This window comes from Balaenoptera borealis (assembly GCF_965194805.1).
Source record: "Balaenoptera borealis genome assembly, chromosome: 10".
In the NCBI taxonomy this organism is placed as follows: Eukaryota; Metazoa; Chordata; class Mammalia; order Artiodactyla; family Balaenopteridae; genus Balaenoptera; species Balaenoptera borealis.
The window spans coordinates 78,564,991-78,585,816 of record NC_138874.1 but is presented as its reverse complement, the minus strand read 5'-3'; the positions used below and the strand labels follow the sequence as shown (position 1 = coordinate 78,585,816).

The following is a 20,826-nucleotide window of genomic DNA, read 5'->3' as shown; positions in this document are numbered from 1 at the left end:
CTATTAGATAGCCTGTGAATCATACCACTGCCCCAGTAATCATAAAAGGGGTTTAAAAGGTCACTGTTCTATTAAGTCCACTGTGTTCTAAACTATTTGGAAGATGACCAGAAGACACTTGTGAGTTGGTACACTACGGTATGTATACTGGCAGAGCAGGAATGAGTAAAATGAGTTACAGAGTCATGTCTTGCTGACCTTGTTGAGAAAGACTAATTCCTACAAATAACAAATAAAATGAAGTAAAATTGCAGTTTTGCTCAGGTCAAGATGTAATCCAACAAGGGAAAGATTCAAACACTGTCAGGTCCAAAAAATAAGAAAAAGTTATCTTCCAGTGTATCTGAACTACTGGGCTGTGCCTCTGTGTGCCACAGCCTCCAGACGAGGACATTACAACAACTTACTCAGAAGTATATATTAAGTTGAGATCAAAGGATAACCCGCATGCTGGTGCCAGTTATTTACCAAATCCTGTTAGGGAATCCGGTCCCCCTGCTCGCTGCTTACAAAATCAATACTCACAAATGTTGGTAGAAAGGAAAGGTGGCTTTAATCAGAATGCCAGCAATCTGGGGAGTTAGTGGACTCAGCGTACCCCAAAAACCACCTCTGAAGATTCTGCTTGGCTATGGAAGTTTTTAAAGAGAAACAGGGAGGTAATCTCAGTTAATCATTGAGGTAGGGGGTCAGAGTCGTCCCCCACTGTGTGCAGACTTGTGTGCAGGCTTGTCGACTTCTTGTGATTTTTCTTTAGATGCTGTCTTGTTCTCACAGTTTATTCACGAGATTATTGAAGGGGTAGCTGAGGAAGAGATCGGGTCATCTGTTAATGACTTCTTTATTTCTACTTCTTTGATCTACGGAAAGAACCAACATGTTAGGCAAAGTATTGTGTGATCAAAAGATGTGAAAGTTGTGCTAGGGCCGGAGATGAATAGAGCATGAAGGTGTCTGGTTTAAGGTTAGTGACAAGACAAAACGGGCCTCATGCAGAGAGCTCCTTCCTGCAAAGAGCTTTTTCCTGCCAGAAGCTTCTTACAAATTCCCACATGTCAGAACATCATTCCATTTCCTTCGGATCATGGGCAAAGGTCCGTCTTCTGTAACTTCATGCTGACATAGGGCGCCGTATTCTTAGAGTGGAAGATATCTACATGAGTCTGTAGCATCTCTTTGCTGACAGTTGTACTTGCCCATTTACATATATGGGCAGAACAAGCTACAATTATTTTCACGCCCACAAAGATATAGATTCTTATGAGCAATAGCGTTAATTCCATTCTCTTAAGGCCTAGCCATAGATTCAGTATTGCTCAAGATGGAGCCGTTTATGTCATGGGGGCAATCTGGTCATCATGCAGTTAGCTTTTTCCTTCTGGTGACAGTTACAATAGCTATAAAACAACTCAGGACTGTGCATCAGATGCTGGGTCTGTGAGTCTATTGTCCTAATCCTTAGCTGCTTGAGCCTGCTCTTTTGGGACTCAGGGAGGCCTGGGGGGCCTGGGAGACCAGCTTTTCTATCAACTAGAGGCAGGGAGCATGGAGGGGCCTTTGTACTTGGGGTGGCGGGGGGACGGGTGCGCACAGGGTTCAACTCAGTTCAAATCAAAGTCAGAGTTTTTCTGGTCTGCTACTCTATTGCTTTAGCCCTCACCTTCTGTTTCCTCTACGCAGATGTTTAACGTTTGCTAATTTGGATTGTCAGAAGATAAACTGAGGCATATGAAAATTTTTTAAAGTTTACTTGAGCAAAAGTCGATTAGGATAGGGCAGCATCCCATTGAACAGAGTTGTATAAAATAAAAGACTTTTATAGTCAGAAGGGAAGTTATACGAAGAAAAAAAAAAAGCAAAAAAAAGAAGTTGCTTATTGCAAGGTTGCTCTCCTTTAGGGAATGGCAGGTAAGGATGGCAGATTACCTTACTTGACTCCTGCTTGGCTGGTTTCCATTGCTGGGAGAGCTGAAACTCTAAGTCTCAGTTTGGTGACGTGGTTTAACATAAATGAATGCACTTTGGGCCTGTTGTTTTTAACAGGATACATTTAAAATTTTTAAAGTTGCTTCTCCTGATGACCCATTAACTCCTAAAAATTTTGAGATTCTATCGTTCTTTGACCGGTTTTCCAGAGAAATCCATTTCCTTCTGGTAACTGTGTAAGCCAGTAAACTGCAGTTACCTTTTTTGCCTTCTCTGAAATCTTTCCAGTTAATCCTTGTTTGGCTCCAGTCATTTCAGCATCACTTCATCATTTCAGAAAGCATCATGGACCTTATGATATGAGAGAATGTGAGATCAGATGGTCAAGGCATGCATGGGCCAATCGAGTAGCAACTGGGCACACATGGCTATTTGAATTTATATTTAAATTAATTAAAATTGTGTTAAAGGAAAAATTAATTTCCACAGTTGCACTAGCCACGTTTCAAGTGCTAAGTACCCTAGTGGCTAGTGGATACCATAATCATCATAGAGGAACATTTCCATCGTTGCAGAAAGTTCTGTTGGAAAGCACTGGTTCAGACCAAAGAAACCAAACAACCCTGCGTCTAAAATTTAAGAGCACTGTAGAGCCTCATTTAAGCCATTACATGTTACTCAAAGTCGCAAAAAGTTACTAACGAACTAAAAGAAAAAAAAAAATCTACTTCAATTCAACATTTTCCCTCTACTGTTTACCTAAGCAGAGAATGGTCAAAGAAGCAGGCAGGAGAAGCAAAGAAGGTGAGGAAACTCTCAACGGGACTCTTTCATTCTGAAGAGGTTTCTACTGCCATTTCCCTTTATAAAGGTGTTATCTGCCAAAACAGAAATTTGATGAATTTATAATCTTAAGTACCCAATTTTTTTTTCCCTGCCTAACTAACACTGTTGTACTGTTTCCTATGGTCACAAATGAGTCAGAAACCACTGGCTGAGGAGATCTATGTGACATCTATTTTAAAGTAATAGCAGGTAGCAGGTGTCTCATTGATCTAAGTTGTCTATTTTCTTTTTCTTATCTCTTGGCTTTGATTCAAAGCTAATGTAATTAAATGATCATCCCGAAATAGATGAGCCTCAGAGGAATTTTAAAGTTTTTATTAAAATATAGCATGAAGAAAAGCACACGAATCCTGTGTGCAGCTCAATTAAATATCACCAAGTGAATATACCTGCGTAACTCCCACCATTTTAAACCCCCAAAGCCCTCTATGTGCCCTCTCCCAATAATTATCTCTTCCTTTCTTCTCAGAAGTAGCCATTATCCTGACTTCTTATCCCATGGATTGCTTTGTCCTATTTTGTTTTGTTTCGGTTTTTTTATTGAAGTACAGTTGGTTTACAATGTTGTGTTAGTTTCTGCCATACAGCAAAGTGATTCAGTTATAGATATACATATATTATATATACATTCTTTTTCATATTCTTTTCCATTATGGTTTATCACAGGATATTGAGTATATTAATAGTTCCCTGTGCTATACAGTAGGACCTTGTTGTTTACCAATTTGTCCTAATTTTTGGAATGGAATTATACAATCTGAGTTTTTTATGCCTGGCTTCTTTGGATCAAGGTCATGTTCCTGGCAGGCATATTGTTGCACGTGGTTGTACTTCTCATTTCTATTGCTGTCTAGTATTGCACTGAATGAATACACCGCCATGTGTTACCGAGTCCAAGCTCGCTCTGCTCGCCACATGACAGGGCAATGAATCGGAGACGAGGTGCTGAGGCAAGGAACAGGACTTTATTCGGAAAGCCGGCAGACCAAGAAGATGGCAGACTGGTGTCTCTGAAAAACCATCTTATCTGGCTGGGTCTTGATGCCAGTTTCTTTTATAGCATCAGAGAGGGAGAGGTGGTGAGGAAGTAAGTCAAAGGGCCATCAGTCTTGTGAAACGTCTGGAATGACCAGCCTCGGAGAGGGGATGTGTTAGTTTCCTTTTTCTTGCAGCCATTCGCAGGTGGGCAGGGTTCCCTGAGGCAGGCCATTATATATGACTACAATAACAAAAGCAACGAAAAGCAAAGGTTAAAGTCAAAGAAACAGGTCCAGCGTGGAGTCTGATTTAGCTCTTCCCTGTTACACACGTATCCACCCCACTGTCATACATATCTGGGTTGCTGGATTGTTATGAACATTCTTGTACATTTATTTGATGCACATTTGCCAGTATTCCTGTTGGTTAAAACCCTCAATGCATTTTTTGGATTTTAAAATGGAACGGCTCTGGGACAGGATGTACGATTCTGCTGTCCCTTCTTTATAAATGCAGTGTGTAAAGGTTTGGGTTTTCTTTTTCTTTTTTTTTTTTTTTTAAGAAGGGTATAGTGGGTTTTTAGGAACATCTGGTCTGGACTGGGACAGGTCTGCCACAACAGAACTGTGCGAATTTTGCACCTTAATAAATACTTTCACCAGTGATTCTGAGGAAGCAGCATAGACTCATACGGCAGTAACTGTACTTCTCTCTGCTGCCAGTAATCCACACCCTGGCTTTCGTTAGACTCAGTTGCCACAATGTCCAAAGATAATGCCAGTCACTGGGGCAGAACCCAGGATCTCATCATCTATTTGTGCTCAGAGAGGCACTAGCTTTTGGGGATAGCCTGGAAAAATAACCTCAATATCCGTGTGCCTGTTCAATGCATCTTTAATAAAGCCCTGAGTTGCCAAATGGAAGGAGAGGAAATTGGGCAAAATCCTAGATGAGAAAGGGACACAGAAGATCCCATATTTCTGTTTCATGGTCAACCTCTCTGATAAGAGTTTTTTGGGGTTTTTTTGCAAATCTTGAAACATCGGACCTGGACTATGTAGGTTTTGTTCTTCCCCGTGAGCTGAGTAAAGAAGAAAGAGGAGAGGATTAAAGATCAGGGAGAGGTCTTTTGTTCTCACTGTTGGCACGTTTAGTCATAACAGTTTGATAAGACATTAATTAGAAAATGAAGAGCTGAGTGGATTCAGGGAGAAAGAGGTCTTGCTTTCTCAGCATGATCTCAAAGCTTAGCTTAAAAACAATCATTAACAAATGTAAAGGGCAAAACCTATGCAGCTAGCTTCACAAAGCTATCTCTCCATTCTGAGACTCCCCGAAAGCATCCAGCAAGGGAAGCCATTGATAGGGAGGGTCTGGGAAGCTTCTGACCAAAGCAAGTAGTTCATATGCAAATTTTACCTTCTATGTGAGGGAACAGAATACAGTTGGACAGGATGAATTGGGAGATTGGGATTGACACATATACACTAATATGTATAAAACAGATAACTAATACGAACCTGCTGTATAAAAATCAAATCAAATCAAATTCAAAAAAATTAAAAATTAAAAAAAAAAAGTACATTGGGACATTCACATATTTGTAATGTCCAAACATGACTGGGATTAGGATTTTGTAAAATAAATATCTTTAGCACATATCACTACCACCACCATCACCACTGTGGGGCTTGCACCCCGCAGGCCTATGAGGCCTGGGCTTGCCCAGCTTCAAGACCAAAGAAAGAGCCTGAAGTCAGCGACAGAGACATCAGTGGTTTAATGGAGCGGGGAGCTTACACGTCTGAAGCAAGGTCCTGGAGCAACACCCCACCGTGTGCAGCTGAGAGCGGGCAGGACATGGTGGCAGTCTTCACTCCCTGGGGGAAGAGGAGGTTACCCGTTATAGGGGAATTGATGGCAGATGGGCTCATTAGTTACCAGGGAAACCAGCAGAGGGGCACGCCCCTCACCGCCCCTTTGTTAAGAAGAATCACCAGCTGGGACCTGGGGCAAGTGCATAGGAAGGGCAGTCCTTTGCTTAGGGTGTAGGTGAAGCAGGCACTAGTGAGGCAGGAGATGTACAGAGAGCAAGAGAACAGCCGTCTTGAGTGGCCTGACCGTACAAACACCACCCTAGATCTACTTGAATCTGAATCTTTAGGAATGGGAACCAGGAATCGTGTTTTTCGGAAACTTCCAGGAGATTCTGATATGTGTCTGATGTGAGAATCACTCCTCTAGATAGAGCCTGATGGTGCATGGCTTATCTTTGCCTCAAGTGATAAGGGGTTAGTTATTTAGATTGCGTGGTTTTATAGGAAGAGGGGACTTTGCACAAGTAGCAACAAGGGCCTCAGGGTGAACATCAGTCATTGCCTTTGGGATGTAATGTACTCATATAACTCCTGGGACTACTGTGGTGAATTATTGATCTCCTAATTCTTCTGCATGAACTTTATGATGCATTCATTTATTGATATTTATGAATATTATTAAATATTTATTGAACACATGGTACCATGCCAGGTATTACTCTAGATATTGAGAATACAGTGGTGAAGATAAGGTTTCTGACATTTAGATCTTATTCCTCCCTCACTTTCAGCTATTGTTTTTTATTCCTGCAAGTGTCTTTCTTCTCTTATTGCTATATATCTGCTGAAATATTATATAAAATCTGTATTGTTAAGTCAATAACTGTACATACAGTTCCAAGCCAGTAGTCTCTGCAAAAGGACTTGTTTTACAAGCATAGTGCCTAAGAAGCAACCTATTCATTTACTCTCTTTTTCTTAATGGCTTTTGACTGGATTCTTGATGGCTAACATTGCTAAATGTCTCACTCTTGTAAAAACAAAGCCATTCTTTAAAAAAATCCCATAAAAAGCTTGCTGGCAGGTTACTTCCAGCCACTAAAGTATTTTCCACCTGGATTCCTTTGATTTGTTTCATGATTGATCTCTTTCAGAGAGACCTTTCTCAAATGTCAATCTGAACTTTTCATTTTCCTTCCGAAAATCCTTGAGTTTCACCCTATATCTTTCAGCACAAAGATCAAACTCTTTAGCTTATCTCTGGAGTCACTGGGGATCTAGACCCTGCCTTATCTCCTGCAGCTCCCTCACGTTTTCCTCCTCACTGAAACCAGCTATATAGTCCTCTGATAGCACCAGGCTAGTTCATTGTAGCACCTTGGCTCAGACAAGTCCTCTGCCCGGAATGGCTCCTCACTAACCCCTGTCAGTCTTCAAAACTCAGTTCTGTTGCAAGAAAATTTCCCTGACTGCTTATGGATTCAGATTCTTCTAATTGTGCTGCTATCGTATTGCAGTGCTATAGTGCCCTGTACTGCCCTCTATTTTGGGGGCTCTCCCCTCTTGACTAACCTCCTTCAGGGCAAAGCATATGCTCAGAGTACCTGGGACGAAATAGATGCTGAATAAATGTAAAATCAGTGGGATCAGTGTTCTTTTCTGTTGTGTTGATTCCTCATTGCCTGACATGTGGGGAGCATTAGATAAATACTGACTGAAAGAATAAATGAATACAGCGAACTATGTATACTTTTACTTCTTGTCTTCTGAATACTACATATCATGTGAGAATCTATGACACAAGAGGTGGTGTATTTATTGATCTAAGTGCACTTAGGGCAGTAATTATTGACTAGCAGTTTTAATGATGCTGTTAACACTGCAGATTCGTGGTGGAAATACCCAGTCAGGTGATCTATCTGTGATTTTTGAACCATTACCCAAAATGATATCTAGCCCTAAAGTAATTCACGTCCTCTAAATTTGTGCTACCCAATATGCTAGCTGTTAACCACATGTGGAAACTAATCAATTAATTAATTAAATTTGAATAATTTCAAATTTGCTTTCTCAGTCTCATTAAACACAATTTAAGTTTTCAGTAGCCACATGTAGCTAGTGGCTGCTGTATTGCAAGCATTGATGTAGAATATTAGATTTAATGATACAGTAACAAGTTCATACACTGGAAATTTACCCATTTTGCTCTTGCTTTTTTTAAGTAAAATTTTGAGAAGAAATATGGTAGTCATAAGTAAATACGCTTCAAAACATGATGAATACTTTGACATAAATTTGCTTATTGAAACCAAAAAGTATTTGCTAAATTAATGCCAAGTGAACGTTAAAGAAGAAGATATTCATTAGGAGTTCCTAAATACAAGTCACATGCCACTAAAAAAAGATCTGTAACTTTGAATTTCAATGTAATTCAGTATTGCGGTAGTTTCCAATTTTTGGCAAAATAAGCATATTTATAGGATTTGTATACGTTAACACTCTTTCCTTAAGCTGGTTGTATTTTGTAAAAGCTTTTTCCAATACGTGTCTATAACTCTGTAGGATCATTTTCTTAAGTCAGGCTGAGGAACACTTGATATGTATAAAGCACAGAATACTAAATAGGGATTGATTAAATCATAATATTTTGGTGCATTTATGCTGAAAGCTTTAAATGATACTATAGCATAATGTGTATCATCTTTGAAAGCATGAAGAAAGGGCTGAGCTTTACAAAACAGTTAAGATACATGTACCCTAAATATAACACTATAGTGCAAATATTTTCTCAAACTTTTTCTATTGCATTGTTAAAGTTTGCTTTAGATTAAGAGAAACACATTTTCTAAAATCCTTCCTGTATTGTACTGGATAAAATTATAGGAAATAGAAATATATAAGCCATAAAAGCTCACACTAGATAAAACCGTGATTCCATTTCTATTGGTTTGTCTAAAACAAGATTTTAGGAGCTTGAAACCTCTTGGGTCAAACAGAGTCAGCTGTTAGAGGGTTTTTCAACATAAGATTGCCTTCACCATTGTAAAGTTGTATTAGATTTCTTCTTGTACAGAATACGGCTTTACTATATAAGGAAATATAAAGAAAGTGGTAAGGAGAGAGGTGATATTTTTCTTTTCCTGTCCTGATCTTACAGTCTTTTCATCCAAATCACAGAACAGATCACTCTGGTTTAAAATGCCTCCTTCTCTGGCAATAGACTTTTCTTGGGGGTTCTTTCTTTTCTCTCCTGAAGTGGAGGTCCTCATAGCCGAGCTAATTCCTCGCATGCTCTATTCCTCTCTCTTTTTTTCTTCTGTTTTCAGGGCGTACAGAGCAATAAACAGAGCTGGGTCATGTTTTCATGTTGCTCTTATGGCTTCTGTGCCCCCAGTTTTATTTTTTTAGGGATAATACCAATATCTAGCACATATCAAGAGTAGGCATGGTGCAAAGTGTGCTACTAAACAATTCTCTCAACCACGCTAGGAGGTAGTTAGCTTGGTGGACAGAAAGTGAGAAAGAGAAATGGGTCACATAGGTAGTATTGCTGGAGACAGAATTTAAACACAGGGAGAGACCATGCTCTCTCTTACAATATTGCATTGCCTCCCTGGAAAAACACCCACTGTTCCCTTCAGAGTCAACTAATGTCTTCACCTTGGAGGGGAGGACAAAGTTTTCCTCAGCCCTCTTCGGGTCCCTAGCTGGGTCTGAAAATTAAACTGACCAAGATTAACAGGAGAAAAACATAACCGAATTGATTTAATACACGTTTTACGTAACACAGGACTCTTCATAAGGAAATGAAGACCCAAAGAAACAGACCTGAATATTTTCACGCTAGGTTTGATGGAGAGCGGGCAGTCCTGTAGAAATACGATGGGTCAGAAGGGTATGAGTCAAGTGCAAACTGGGGGGAACTTAGCAAGGCCTGTTTGTTCTTCTCAGCACCTCTTTGTCTTCAGAGATAAGGATGCCCCTTTCCTCGGGGTATAGGGAGGCACCTCTCACAGGAGGGTTTTATGGGGAGAAGGTGGAAGGTCAAAGTGACCTTCCTGCTTCTGCCATTTTTTCATACTCCTTAAAGCATTCGGTATGCCAAGGTGACATATTTGGGGCTCATGTGTCCTAAACCCCACCAAGAGATATAAGCCATGATAATTCTTAACCTACATTTTCCAAAAGGGTTATAGGAACATAACTGAAAACTCTCACTTCTACTACTGTAACTTGACTTCTCCTATTTCAGGTCTCTTCTTAAATCACGAAAGAACTAATTTTCTTCCTGATTTAGAAATTGTCATCTAACGATCTGTTACCTACAATAGAAATGCTGAAATCATAAAACATTTTATTTATACATTTTATTTATAGTAAATAGATTACATGGAATAGGCATTTCTCCAAAGAAGATATACAAATAGCTAACAAGACATCATTAGCCGTCCAGGAGATGCAAATCAAAACTGCAGGGAGGTTCCACTTCACTCACACTTGCGTGGCTATAATAAAAATAAATTCACAAGTGTTGACAAAGATGTGGAGAAACTGGAACACTCATTTGTTGCTGGTGGGGATATAAAGCAGTGCAGCCACTTTGGAAAATAGTCTGACCGTTCCTCTAAGCATTAACATAGAGTTGTCATATGATGGAGCAATTCTAGGTACATACCCAAGGGAAATTAAACAAATGGGCACACAGTAACTTGCAAATAAATGTTGATAGCAGCACTATTTTTTTGGAGATGGAAAGCAGATCAGTGGTTGCCTAGGGCTGAATGGAGAGATGAGTGAGAGTAAGAAGTGAGGCTAATGAGTTCAAGGTTTCTTTCTGAGGTGGTGAACATGTTCTATATTTAGGTTGTCATAATGGTTGCACAGCTCTATGAATATACTAAAAAACATTGCATCGAATGCTTTAAATGGGTAAATTTTACGGTATGTAAACTGTATATTATTACTTTTTTTTAAAAAAAAGATGACAGGAAAAATAAATCTCAGTATTGTTTAAATTAGATATTGACTAGAACTCTCCAGAAGATAATCTTTTTTATATATTTCTTATAAATGATTTACTGTAACTCCATATAATATGTTTTCATTCTAGTTTTGTATTTCATTTTTTCCTCTCTATTCTACCAAAGCCCAGGTTTAGTACTTGATTCTTGGGAGGAAGAAAAAGTAAGGACAAAAGATTGATTTTATAAATCTTTCACTGTTGCCTAAAAATCACTTTTTCTAGACAGTGATAAACTTCGTCACTTAGTAGAAACGATGCCTGCTATTCTTCACATTCAGTCCCTAGTGTGAAAGCTGTTCTGTCTCCTCACTATCTCCTTCTTAAAGCAGAATGATGTGATGGGGAAGAGCAGGGCTTGAGAGTTGCACAGGCTTAGATTCACTGGTGCTTCAACCTCCTACAAGGTACGTGACTGAGGGCAAACTAGATAACTTCCCTAAGCGTATTTCTTCCTACTGCCTCCAGATTTTAGTCAGCTTGGAGATGATGTATGTCAAGTGCCTGGCATTAGGTAGCTCCTTGATAGAAGCTTTTTATATATTACCCATGACTCAACCTTCCAGAAGAGGGCATGGAACTTATAACTGACATCTGTGTTGGTTCTGGAGCATTTGAAAGGCCCTTGCTACCACCTTCCTCTCTCAAAGACAAATATCTCCCCTACCCCCAGTCTTGTGGCTGACGCCTGAAATTCCACTATTACAGGCTCCTTTCATCACTTCAAAATATATTTTTTTTTAAATAAATTTATTTATTTATTTATTTATGGCTGTGTTGGGTCTTCGTTTCTGTGCAAGGGCTTTCTCTAGTTGCGGCGAGCGGGGGCCACTCTTCATCGCGGTGCGCGGGCCTCTCACTATCGTGGCCTCTCTTGTTGCGGAGCACAGGCTCCAGACGCACAGGCTCAGCAGTTGTGGCTCACGGGCCCAGTTGCTCCGCGGCATGTGGGATCGTCCCAGACCAGGGCTCGAACCCGTGTCCCCTGCATCGGCAGGCAGATTCTCAACCACTGTGCCACCAGGGAAGCCCACTTCAAAATATTTGATCACTATGTAAATAAAAATGCGTATTAAAGTAAAAATATTTTAAACAATTATATTCCAGGTCTATATCAATGTAAGTGAATTTTTCTTCCTTTTCTTATAAAAACAAAACAAAAAAGCCTTTAGTGGTATGGCAGGTAAGACCCAAAAGACACACTGAGGGACTGAAGATGAGCTGGAGCGGGCACTGCTTGCTGGGGGCGGCAGCTACCATCTTTCATGTCGCGTAGGTCTGCATTTCTGGCAGGGCTTTAGTGAAAAAAAAATTTTAAACCTCCACCCCCCCACCCCGCAATTCCTTCTTCTATTTTTGAAGAGTGAATTTGTGTTGAAACACCATTTTCCAGCCCTGATAATTTGCTCAACTTCATCACAGTGATCACAGGAGATGAGTTTTCACAATCCTGCCTTGGCTGACCCTGGCTGAGTCAGTGGCCAGCTCATCTATCTTCCTTCTCTTTATGAATCATCCTAGGCAAAAAGGACAATGGACAAGAGATGCAGAAAAGCCTCTTTTCTCCCCAGGATAGTCCAGCTCTAATTCCTCAGGAGGGGCAGATTTGGGCCATTTTAAACCAAGGTCATTTTTGTTCAAGGCTCCACTAGTTTGCCTAGTTTGCACCTCCCAGCAGAGGCACTAACTCGGTGTGGGAGGGGGGAGGAAATGCTAAAACCTGTTTATCTGAAAACAATGACAACAAAATCCCCACCAACCAAAGATCCTATAAATCATTTCACTTCCAACTCACAAAACATTCTAGTTAAGCAAATTTTGTCTTCCCTCTAGGCAAACAAAGTGCCAGATTACTAGAATACAAGTAGTCTGAACACGTGTGAAAAGGAGAGATTCAGATTCACATGTTCCAAGGTCATCTTCACAGCTTCACAATGATGCTTTGATGTCACTTCCTGAAAGGCCTTGATTTGAATTTAAATTGTTGTTTGCTAGAAATGTTTAGAGTTCAGTCAATAAACCCAACGTAAACTTTCCTTTAAGGGCAAAAAACATTATTTGTTTAATTTACAAATGTTGATTTGGTTAATTTGTACCCTTAATTATGATCAGGTTCAAAGACAAAGTTCAAAGGCCCAGATTACAGCATACAGTTTTGATGCCATTTTCAGTAACTCTACTAAAAAATAAATTAACAGAATAAATGCTGGGCAGTTACTTTTAACTGCTTTGGTTTTATTGGTCCTTTCTTTTTGGTACATAGGAATAGGTAGATGATGTTTGAAAAATATTTAGCAGCAGAATTCTATTGACAGTTTATTCTCACTGAAACATAAGCATGCTAATTTTATGGTTTCAAGATTTCTTCTGTTTGCAGTAGCCAAGATATAAACGCAACCTAAGTGTCCATGTATAGATGAATGGATAAAGAAGATGTGGCATATATATACAATGGAATATTACTCACCCATAAAAAAGAACAAATGAAATCTTGCCATTTGTGACAACATGGTTGGACCTAGAGGGTATTATGCTAAATGAAATAAATCAGACAGAGAAAGACAAATACTGTATGATTTCACTGACATGTGGTATCTAAAAAACAAGCACTAAACATTTCAATCAAATCTAATAGCTGTGTTTTTATACAGAGTAAAAGCAGGAGTTGTAAACTCCAAGTATTACAAGGACTGGCAAGTAATTGTGTGAATCAAACCTAGCATAAGATCCAGGGAATAGCTGGGCTCTTGGACAAATAGGAGAATATATGCTGTACCTAAATGCATTCAAATTCAAAAGTTTTGAGAACCTTGGCTGGTCAAACAAAACATATCTTCAGGCTCAATTAGCCCACAGGCCACAGATTTGGGGTCCCTTGTCCAAAGACATTTAAAGCTTCTACAGGACAAAACTTTGACAAAATTAATGGTGGTGGGATGGGGGGAGATATGTGATTCTAGAGATTTCAATACCGTAATTTCTCTGTTTCTTAAAATAGATGAGGATCTTTTTCTCTGATTGATGACTGATAGGTGTAAAATGATGAAATCATTTTGGCTAAAGGATTACCTAAAGATAGGAAATATATTCTATTAATAGGCAATGGTTGTGTTTACCCTCTTAGAGCCAGGTTTGTGTCTGGCAATTTTTTTAGTCCTTCTTATTTGTATTGCTGTATTATTTAACATGTGACCAAGGGTGACGTTTGGGATATAGAATATGACTTTTTGAATATAAATGTACCAATCTAGCCCTATATAGGCCCTTCCATCACATTAATTCAAATATATGATTTTTAATGTGGCTCATGTTTTGAATATTATTAAGGTGAACCTTTAAGATGGAACTGGGAAGTGTGTTATTGCAGATGTATTTTTTTCTGTGGAATGTCCAAGGATAAATACATAAGTAGATTCCTAACTAGGACAAGTTGCTTCAAATCCACTCAGGTAGGAAAGCAATCAAAGGCTGGCAGGTACACTGAAGTGGCCTACAGGCTTTTGCAGTAGAATCATTGAAGAATATTAGTAATGTAATAAGACAGAATTTTGATTAAAACAGCTAATTAAATAAACAAAATAATTTGGAGGAAACTGCTGGTTTCATTTCTTGATGCCCAAGAAATTAACCATTCTACCTTTGTGAAAGACAACAAATAAGAAATCAAGCAGATAAGACTTTTTTAAATGACCAAGCTTTGTGACACATATGAGATGGATTTCAAATGTCTGCAGATTTTATACATATTGAATAATACAAAATAGATTACGGTTGAAAATGTTATATATTTTATCCTAACTCCTTGATAATTAGTCACCTACCTTTGGGAACTAAATCAACTCCTGGTTATAAAGAGTTATCATCAATCAGAACATCTCGGTTCTTTTTCTAGGTAAATAGTTTGGTATTTTTATGTACAGCATTTAATAAGCACCGGGTTTGTTATTTTTGACAGTGCTACCCAAAGTCACTTTTGATACACTACATGTCCTTTACTGGCATAAGCTTTATATTGTGGTACAAAAATATCTAGAAGAAACATGTCCGTTAATATCTCATGAGAAAGGTAATTTGTAATATGAATATCTGTGAAGCTGAACTTTCAACCACGGGGGTAAAACTTTTGTTTTAAGGTGACAGAAGCAAATGAAAATATTAAAAGATCTGGTTCAGTTAAGATCTGAAATATACATTATATATACGAAATATATTAGCATATTAGATACCAACATCATGTAGTAGTCACACTATCAATAATATTTAACAATATTATTAATAATTATTAATTAGTTTAAATATATTCATTTCCTTAAAATGAATTAGGTCTTGACTATAGAGCATTCTTGACAAAAGACTGATGAGAAAAGCAAGCTCCAAGCAGAAATCTGTCTGGCGGTTAGCTGGCAGTGTAAAGCACTGAGAGGCTGACATATTCTTTTGTGAGAAGACTGTGAGATGTAACTGATAATTCAGTTTATCTGCCACAGTAGGTTGTTGCACGTAATTATCCTTAGACCTCATCAGCCCTAAGAGAATGGCCTGACACACCATAGGAAATCAGGTTCTGTGTGCTTAGCTAATGTCCCATCACAGCATGGAAAAGCAAGAAGCTTTGGAAGCTGTGATTATATTAAGGTTCCTGTTTATTAAAAAAAAAAATGTTTTCTTTTAGAATTCTGAGGAGTTGAAAAGTCATACACGATCTTACTTGGATTAGCCTACCTTCACCTGAGATTCACATTGGCTTCTATCTTATCAAATGGATCCAAATCATTAGTCTTGGGATACAACCAACATTAAAATGTATTTTGATATTAATCAGTAATGTAAGAGGGAAAGGGCTATGAGCAGGCACTGATTAAAGTTGATTGTTTATTTCCAAAAAATATGCACTGCCCAAGAGGAATAAGCCATAAAGAGGCATTTGCAAATCAGTGTTTCACCTCACTATCTTCAACTATTGTTATTATGAATCAATTTACTCTCGTTTTAGTCTATCCATATTTGGGAAAATGCAGGATGCCAGGATTATAACCAACAATTATGTAGTAAAACACGATTCTGATTGTAGCAGACATGCACTGCTTGTATACTTCAGTACTGGGACAGTCAGACCATGCGTGAATTGGAAATGAGGAGAGAACCGATTTTATTCAGTTTATCAGAGTACAGGAGATTGCTTGTATTATCTATTTCTGATTTATTTTCTAATGCAAATAGTTGTTATAGCTCATTTGTTCTGTGTGGAATTTAAATCCTTTGTAGGGAAATTTATGTGCTCTTAATGGGATTTTTTTTTTCCACTAAAACTCTGATAAAATGTTTTGTTCTTCCTTCTCACCTGCAATTTTTGCTATGGTGAATACAGAAATGAGTAAGACAGTCCATATTCAGTCTATTAAAAGTGGGAGTGGGGGGTAGAGAGTAAAAGTAAAATAGTGCATTGCAATATAACAAGTGCTGTCAGTAATGAAGATACAGTACCTATAAGGTGTTCCTGGGATAGAGGCGTTCTCAGTGGGGAATACAAACAAAAGGAAGCCTAACAGCTGAGTATCCAAGATGTTGCTACTGATACCTACTATAGAAAAACATGATTGGCATATATAATATATAGGTATTGCAATTGTGGAACTTTATAGATAATGAATCTTAAAAAAGGTATTTCCATTCAGTCCTGTAATTTCTTTAGATTTGCCTTTTTTATTTGAAAGAAAAAGTATTCAGGCCCCATGGAACTCTCAAGAGGTAACTTTTGAATAACACATTTATTAAAAATAAACATCAGATACTAAACTCAGCCTCCATTGTACGATTTTACTATAACAAAGAGCAAAACATTTAATAGTTTTCAGTTAGAGCCTTTCAGTGAAAGCTTTGAGATAAAGCAACTACAGTTTCAAAGTAATCAAGCCAACTCTGAATTAGTATTAACCAGAACTACTATACACGTAAAGGAGAGTTATCCCCTCCAATAAGGGGAAGCATATAGAAAACATGGGGAAGTTAACAGTATGAACAATAAAACAGGAGTAAAATAGGTAGCAGGAAACATCGTAGGGAGGTAAACTTTATAAAAAGAGTGAATTATCCTTTTAAGATGTAAAAACCTTGCAACGGGAAAATAATTCAATTTCTAAGCCTCTGCTCTCTCCTTGTATTAAGTAATTTTTCCCTCTGTAATTAGGTATTGGCTTTTCTTCTCCTGAGTAAGATCACCTGGTTATTTAAGTGTTTATACTTCTGTTATTACTACTTGTTCTGTCACACAAATGTTTGTCTCCACATCCTCAAGGCTTAAAGACAAATTAAGTAGTAGATCTAAAGTTACTGTGGTAAGCCCCACTTTCCTACTGATTTTTAAGTATGTCTCATGGGTATGTATATTAGGATTAAATGGCTTTATTACTTGTAAAAGGAAAGTAATAACCAATTTAGCAGATTTCAGGCTACAAGAATATCTTTACCTACCTGGGCCTCAGTTATTCTGGTAAGATGGTGACAGATAAGCAGATTTTGAAATAAGAAAATTAAAAGGCATTTTAAATGTTGCTGAGACTAAGATGTTTAACTCCTGATTCTGGTTGACCAGACAGATCTGTGTAATGGAAGCTAGTTACCAGAAAACAGAGAGCTTTACTGCATGAAACCTTCCATTATTTATGAAAAGTCCAATGCTATGTATAATTCATCCAGATCAACTGGTTCCTACACACTGATTTTTGGGAAGGATGTGAGAGAATTATTCAGATTCAGATTTAGGGCTTAAAGACTATTGAGAAATAGGAAGGTACTGAGAGAGAGAGTCTCATCAGAGCAGATTTAAGTAACCTCGTTGACCTAGAACTGTCCCAGCAAAATTGTCAGTCTCAAGGCCAGGCCAAAATATTGCTTGAAGGATGGGATAAATGAAATAACATCACATCAGATGCATTCCTTGATTTTTCAGGTAGCATAGCTTCAGAAAAAAAACAATTCCAATACCACAAGTTGAGAAGTATCTGTTTAGCTCTAACATTCTGAAGTAATTCCAAAACAGTACAATACTTAACCTATTCAGCATTCTGTTGCCCCTGAAATAGGATTCTGTGTTTTAAATGGCTTACCAAAAACTATTATCTTGTAATTTTGAGGTAAACGTCTCTATTTTCTTATACAACCAAACATGTTAAACTATCTTAGTACATTACCATTTTAACAGGTCATCTTTTAGTCTTTAGGTGCAGTTTTCACATTGTTTTGCTCAGTATTTTAAAAATTTACTTAACACCTTGTAGACCCTTTTAACAATGCTGCATATCCTTTGTAATCTTATTTGGTATACTATAATCATGTTCAGTTATTTTTGTATTATTTACAGTGAATTAAAGTGAATAGACCCACTCCCCCCTCCCCCTCCCCCCCAATTAAAAATAAAAATAAAAACTAAGAAGACTACAAGAAATGAGATTAGGTTCTGAGAGGAAGGAACTCCTAATCATTCAAGTGTGGGGATACGAAGTCAGCTTTCTGCACCCACCCGTTCTCTATGCTACAGAAAACCTTTGTGGGACTACTGCCAAGTATTTTCTAAAACCTTTCAAGAAGCTCCAGTAGATTTCTGGATTTGTTCCTTTAAAATCAGGATACTCTGCCTTTGCTCAGGAGGCAGCATGGCAATCTGATCTGCAGTCAGTTGAAGAACCTGCATGATCAAAGCTGCCTTTTCTTGATCCTGTGGGGTGACCTGGCTCTGCCCAGGACTAAAACTGCTAGGCTGGCCTCCACCTTGCTTGCCTGCCCCTTGCATGCCCGCCCCCTGCATGCCCGCCCCCTGCATGCCTGCCCCTTGCATGCCCGCTCCCTGCATGCCCGCCCCCTGCATGCCCGCTCCCTGCATGCCTGCCCCTTGCATGCCCGCCCCCTGCATGCCTGCCCCTTGCATGCCCGCCCCCTGCATGCCTGCCCCTTGCATGCCCGCCCCCTGCATGCCTGCTCCTTGCATACCTGCCCCCTGCATGCCAGCTCCAGGATTTCCCACCCCTGAAATGCTTGGGACCTGTCTGGGTCCCTGAGGACCACCTGCCCCCATATTAATAGGACCAGCACCCTGAATTCCCCCAGTCATAGGGCCTCTTGAACTGGGGCCAGGGCCCCTCATCTCCATTCCTCTTGCATCCATGCCTCTCGCTTCCATCCCTCTGGCTTCCATTGCACAGGTTTCCATTCCTCTTCTTTCCATTACTCGTGTCTCTAAGACCTCAGTTTCCATGGCTCGAGTCTCCATCCCTCGAGAATCTCTGCTACCTCTACCATCCATAGGTAGACCCCTTTGATCTATCATGGGTCCTCTGGGTTCTCCAATGAGCATTCTGGGATCTGCTAATGGCCCTCCCCTCATGTCATGCGAGGAAGGGCCCCGGCTGTCATGACCAGACGCATGGTGCATTGGAGGACCCTGATGTGGTGGGCCAAGATAGCCTCTGGGCTCTACTTCTCCAGTGACTGAAAGCAAAGTTCCTCCACGTGGGTCATTTGGAGCATCCCCTAACAGTCCTCGAGGAGGTAGGCCACCAGCAGTCATGGGTCCACGAGACATAGGAGCTCTAGGATCTGATATCTGCACCTGCCCCCGCTCTAAGGGCACCGGACCAACCCCTGGCATTCCAACTTGGGGCTGCATTGCTCCACCAGGAGTTAAGGGGCCAGGGCCAGGGCCAGGTCCAGCAACTGCAGCTGGAATTGGGCCCGGGGCTGGAATTCCACCCTGGATAGGGGTCTGCATCAGAGGAGGGATGTCTTTCACAGGTCTTCTGGCCAAATGCTGAGGCTGAGGGGCTGGAGGATTCTGCTGGTTCAGCAGAACATTAGGTCCTGGGCAAAGGCCAGGGGCAGGGCCAGAAACGGATTGAGATTTGCCTGGGATGAGTGGTGTGACATGTATTTTGCGATGCAGAATTTTCAGAGCAATCTCTGGATCCATGATTCTCATCACTACTTGCGCCTGCAACAGCGCATAAGCCAGCTGTGGGTTTTGAAGTAACATATTTCGAGCTTCCTGGTGACTGTTTTGGACACAGAGCTTCATCTGCTTCATCAGCTCAAACATCTGCTCCGGGGGAAGGCTAGCGACTGCTCTGGTAATTGACTCAGGGGCATCTTCTGGATCGATGGGGTCCCCATAGGGTGAGTCAATGATGGGCGCTGCAGGCCCTAGGCTCTTTAACTCCTCCTTGTTCTTTTCACTGGCAGCATTGTCCACCCGAAGCGCTCTCCCGCTGAACTCCCGCCCGTTAAGGTTCCGCATGGCACTAAGCGCGGTCTCCTGGTCTTGGTACTCGCAGAAGCCATAACCCTTAGGTTTTCCCGTCTCTCTATCGTATACCAGCCGGAAACTCACAACGGAACCAACCTCGGAGAAAATGTCCTTCAACTGCTCCTCAGTTGCCTCATACGGAATGTTCCCCACGAACACGGAACGCAGTGATCGATCCATTGCCGGGTCTCTCACCGTCAAACTAGACATGATTCCGGTTGTGCACACACAGCGGAGAGCGGATTCTTCCCCGAGTCGTCCTCTTGCGACTCACACTTCCGCCGCGCAACGGAAGCGGCTTTCAAAATCCGGGCAGAAACTGCATTACTCTGCTTGAATCGTTCCGCAAATCCGCGGCATCTGCACCTCTACGTTCCACTAACTAAATTAAGGCGTTCTGCCCCTGGTCCTTCACTGAGGCTTATGATTCCTTTCTCACCTCTTATTCTGCAGACATTTCCACGGCGCGCCACCACCCCCGCTAGGAAAAAGCTTGGTGCGGGTTGACCACAGTAAAGATGGCCGCGTAGACTTCACCATGGTAACTAGGAGAGGCCACCTCCCATGACGTCAAGGGCGGTTTTGCTTCCGTTTGCCTGGCGGGAAACCGCTAACTGAAAGAGATAAAGGGGGCGTGTTCTGCGTTCTGATACAAGTATTTCCGTATAGCAGTTTCTCGTTATTAGAGTACATTTACGCTATATTTAAAATCACAGTGCAGACAGTGAGGGAAAAGTGTAGTCGTTTCAAAGCAGATTTGGAATTTTCTCATTAAAATACAAAAGTAATAGCTCCTTTTTAGAAAAGCATTTTTGGACAATAACTGCCCAGAAATACAAGCTGAAGGCGTGTGCTAGCTCCATCCCCGCCCCCATCCTGTTGCTTCAGGCAGCCGCTGTCGATAGGTATCTGGTCCTTATAAGTTTATCTTTGTGCACGCACTC

General features: G+C 40.2%; 2 protein-coding genes across 3 annotated transcripts in view; one reads left to right on the top strand and one right to left on the bottom strand.

Annotated features, from left to right (window-relative positions):
• PRKG1 (protein kinase cGMP-dependent 1) overlaps nucleotides 1–20,826 on the top strand; it is a 1,237,939-nt gene that overhangs the window by 680,329 nt on the left and 536,784 nt on the right. The window lies entirely within an intron of this gene.
• Nucleotides 16,271–20,427, bottom strand: CSTF2T (cleavage stimulation factor subunit 2 tau variant). The gene has a single exon (XM_082339470.1). It carries the CDS (start codon nucleotides 20,090–20,092, stop codon nucleotides 18,167–18,169), a length of 1,926 nt encoding a protein of 641 aa, XP_082195596.1. The 5' UTR covers nucleotides 20,093–20,427; the 3' UTR covers nucleotides 16,271–18,166.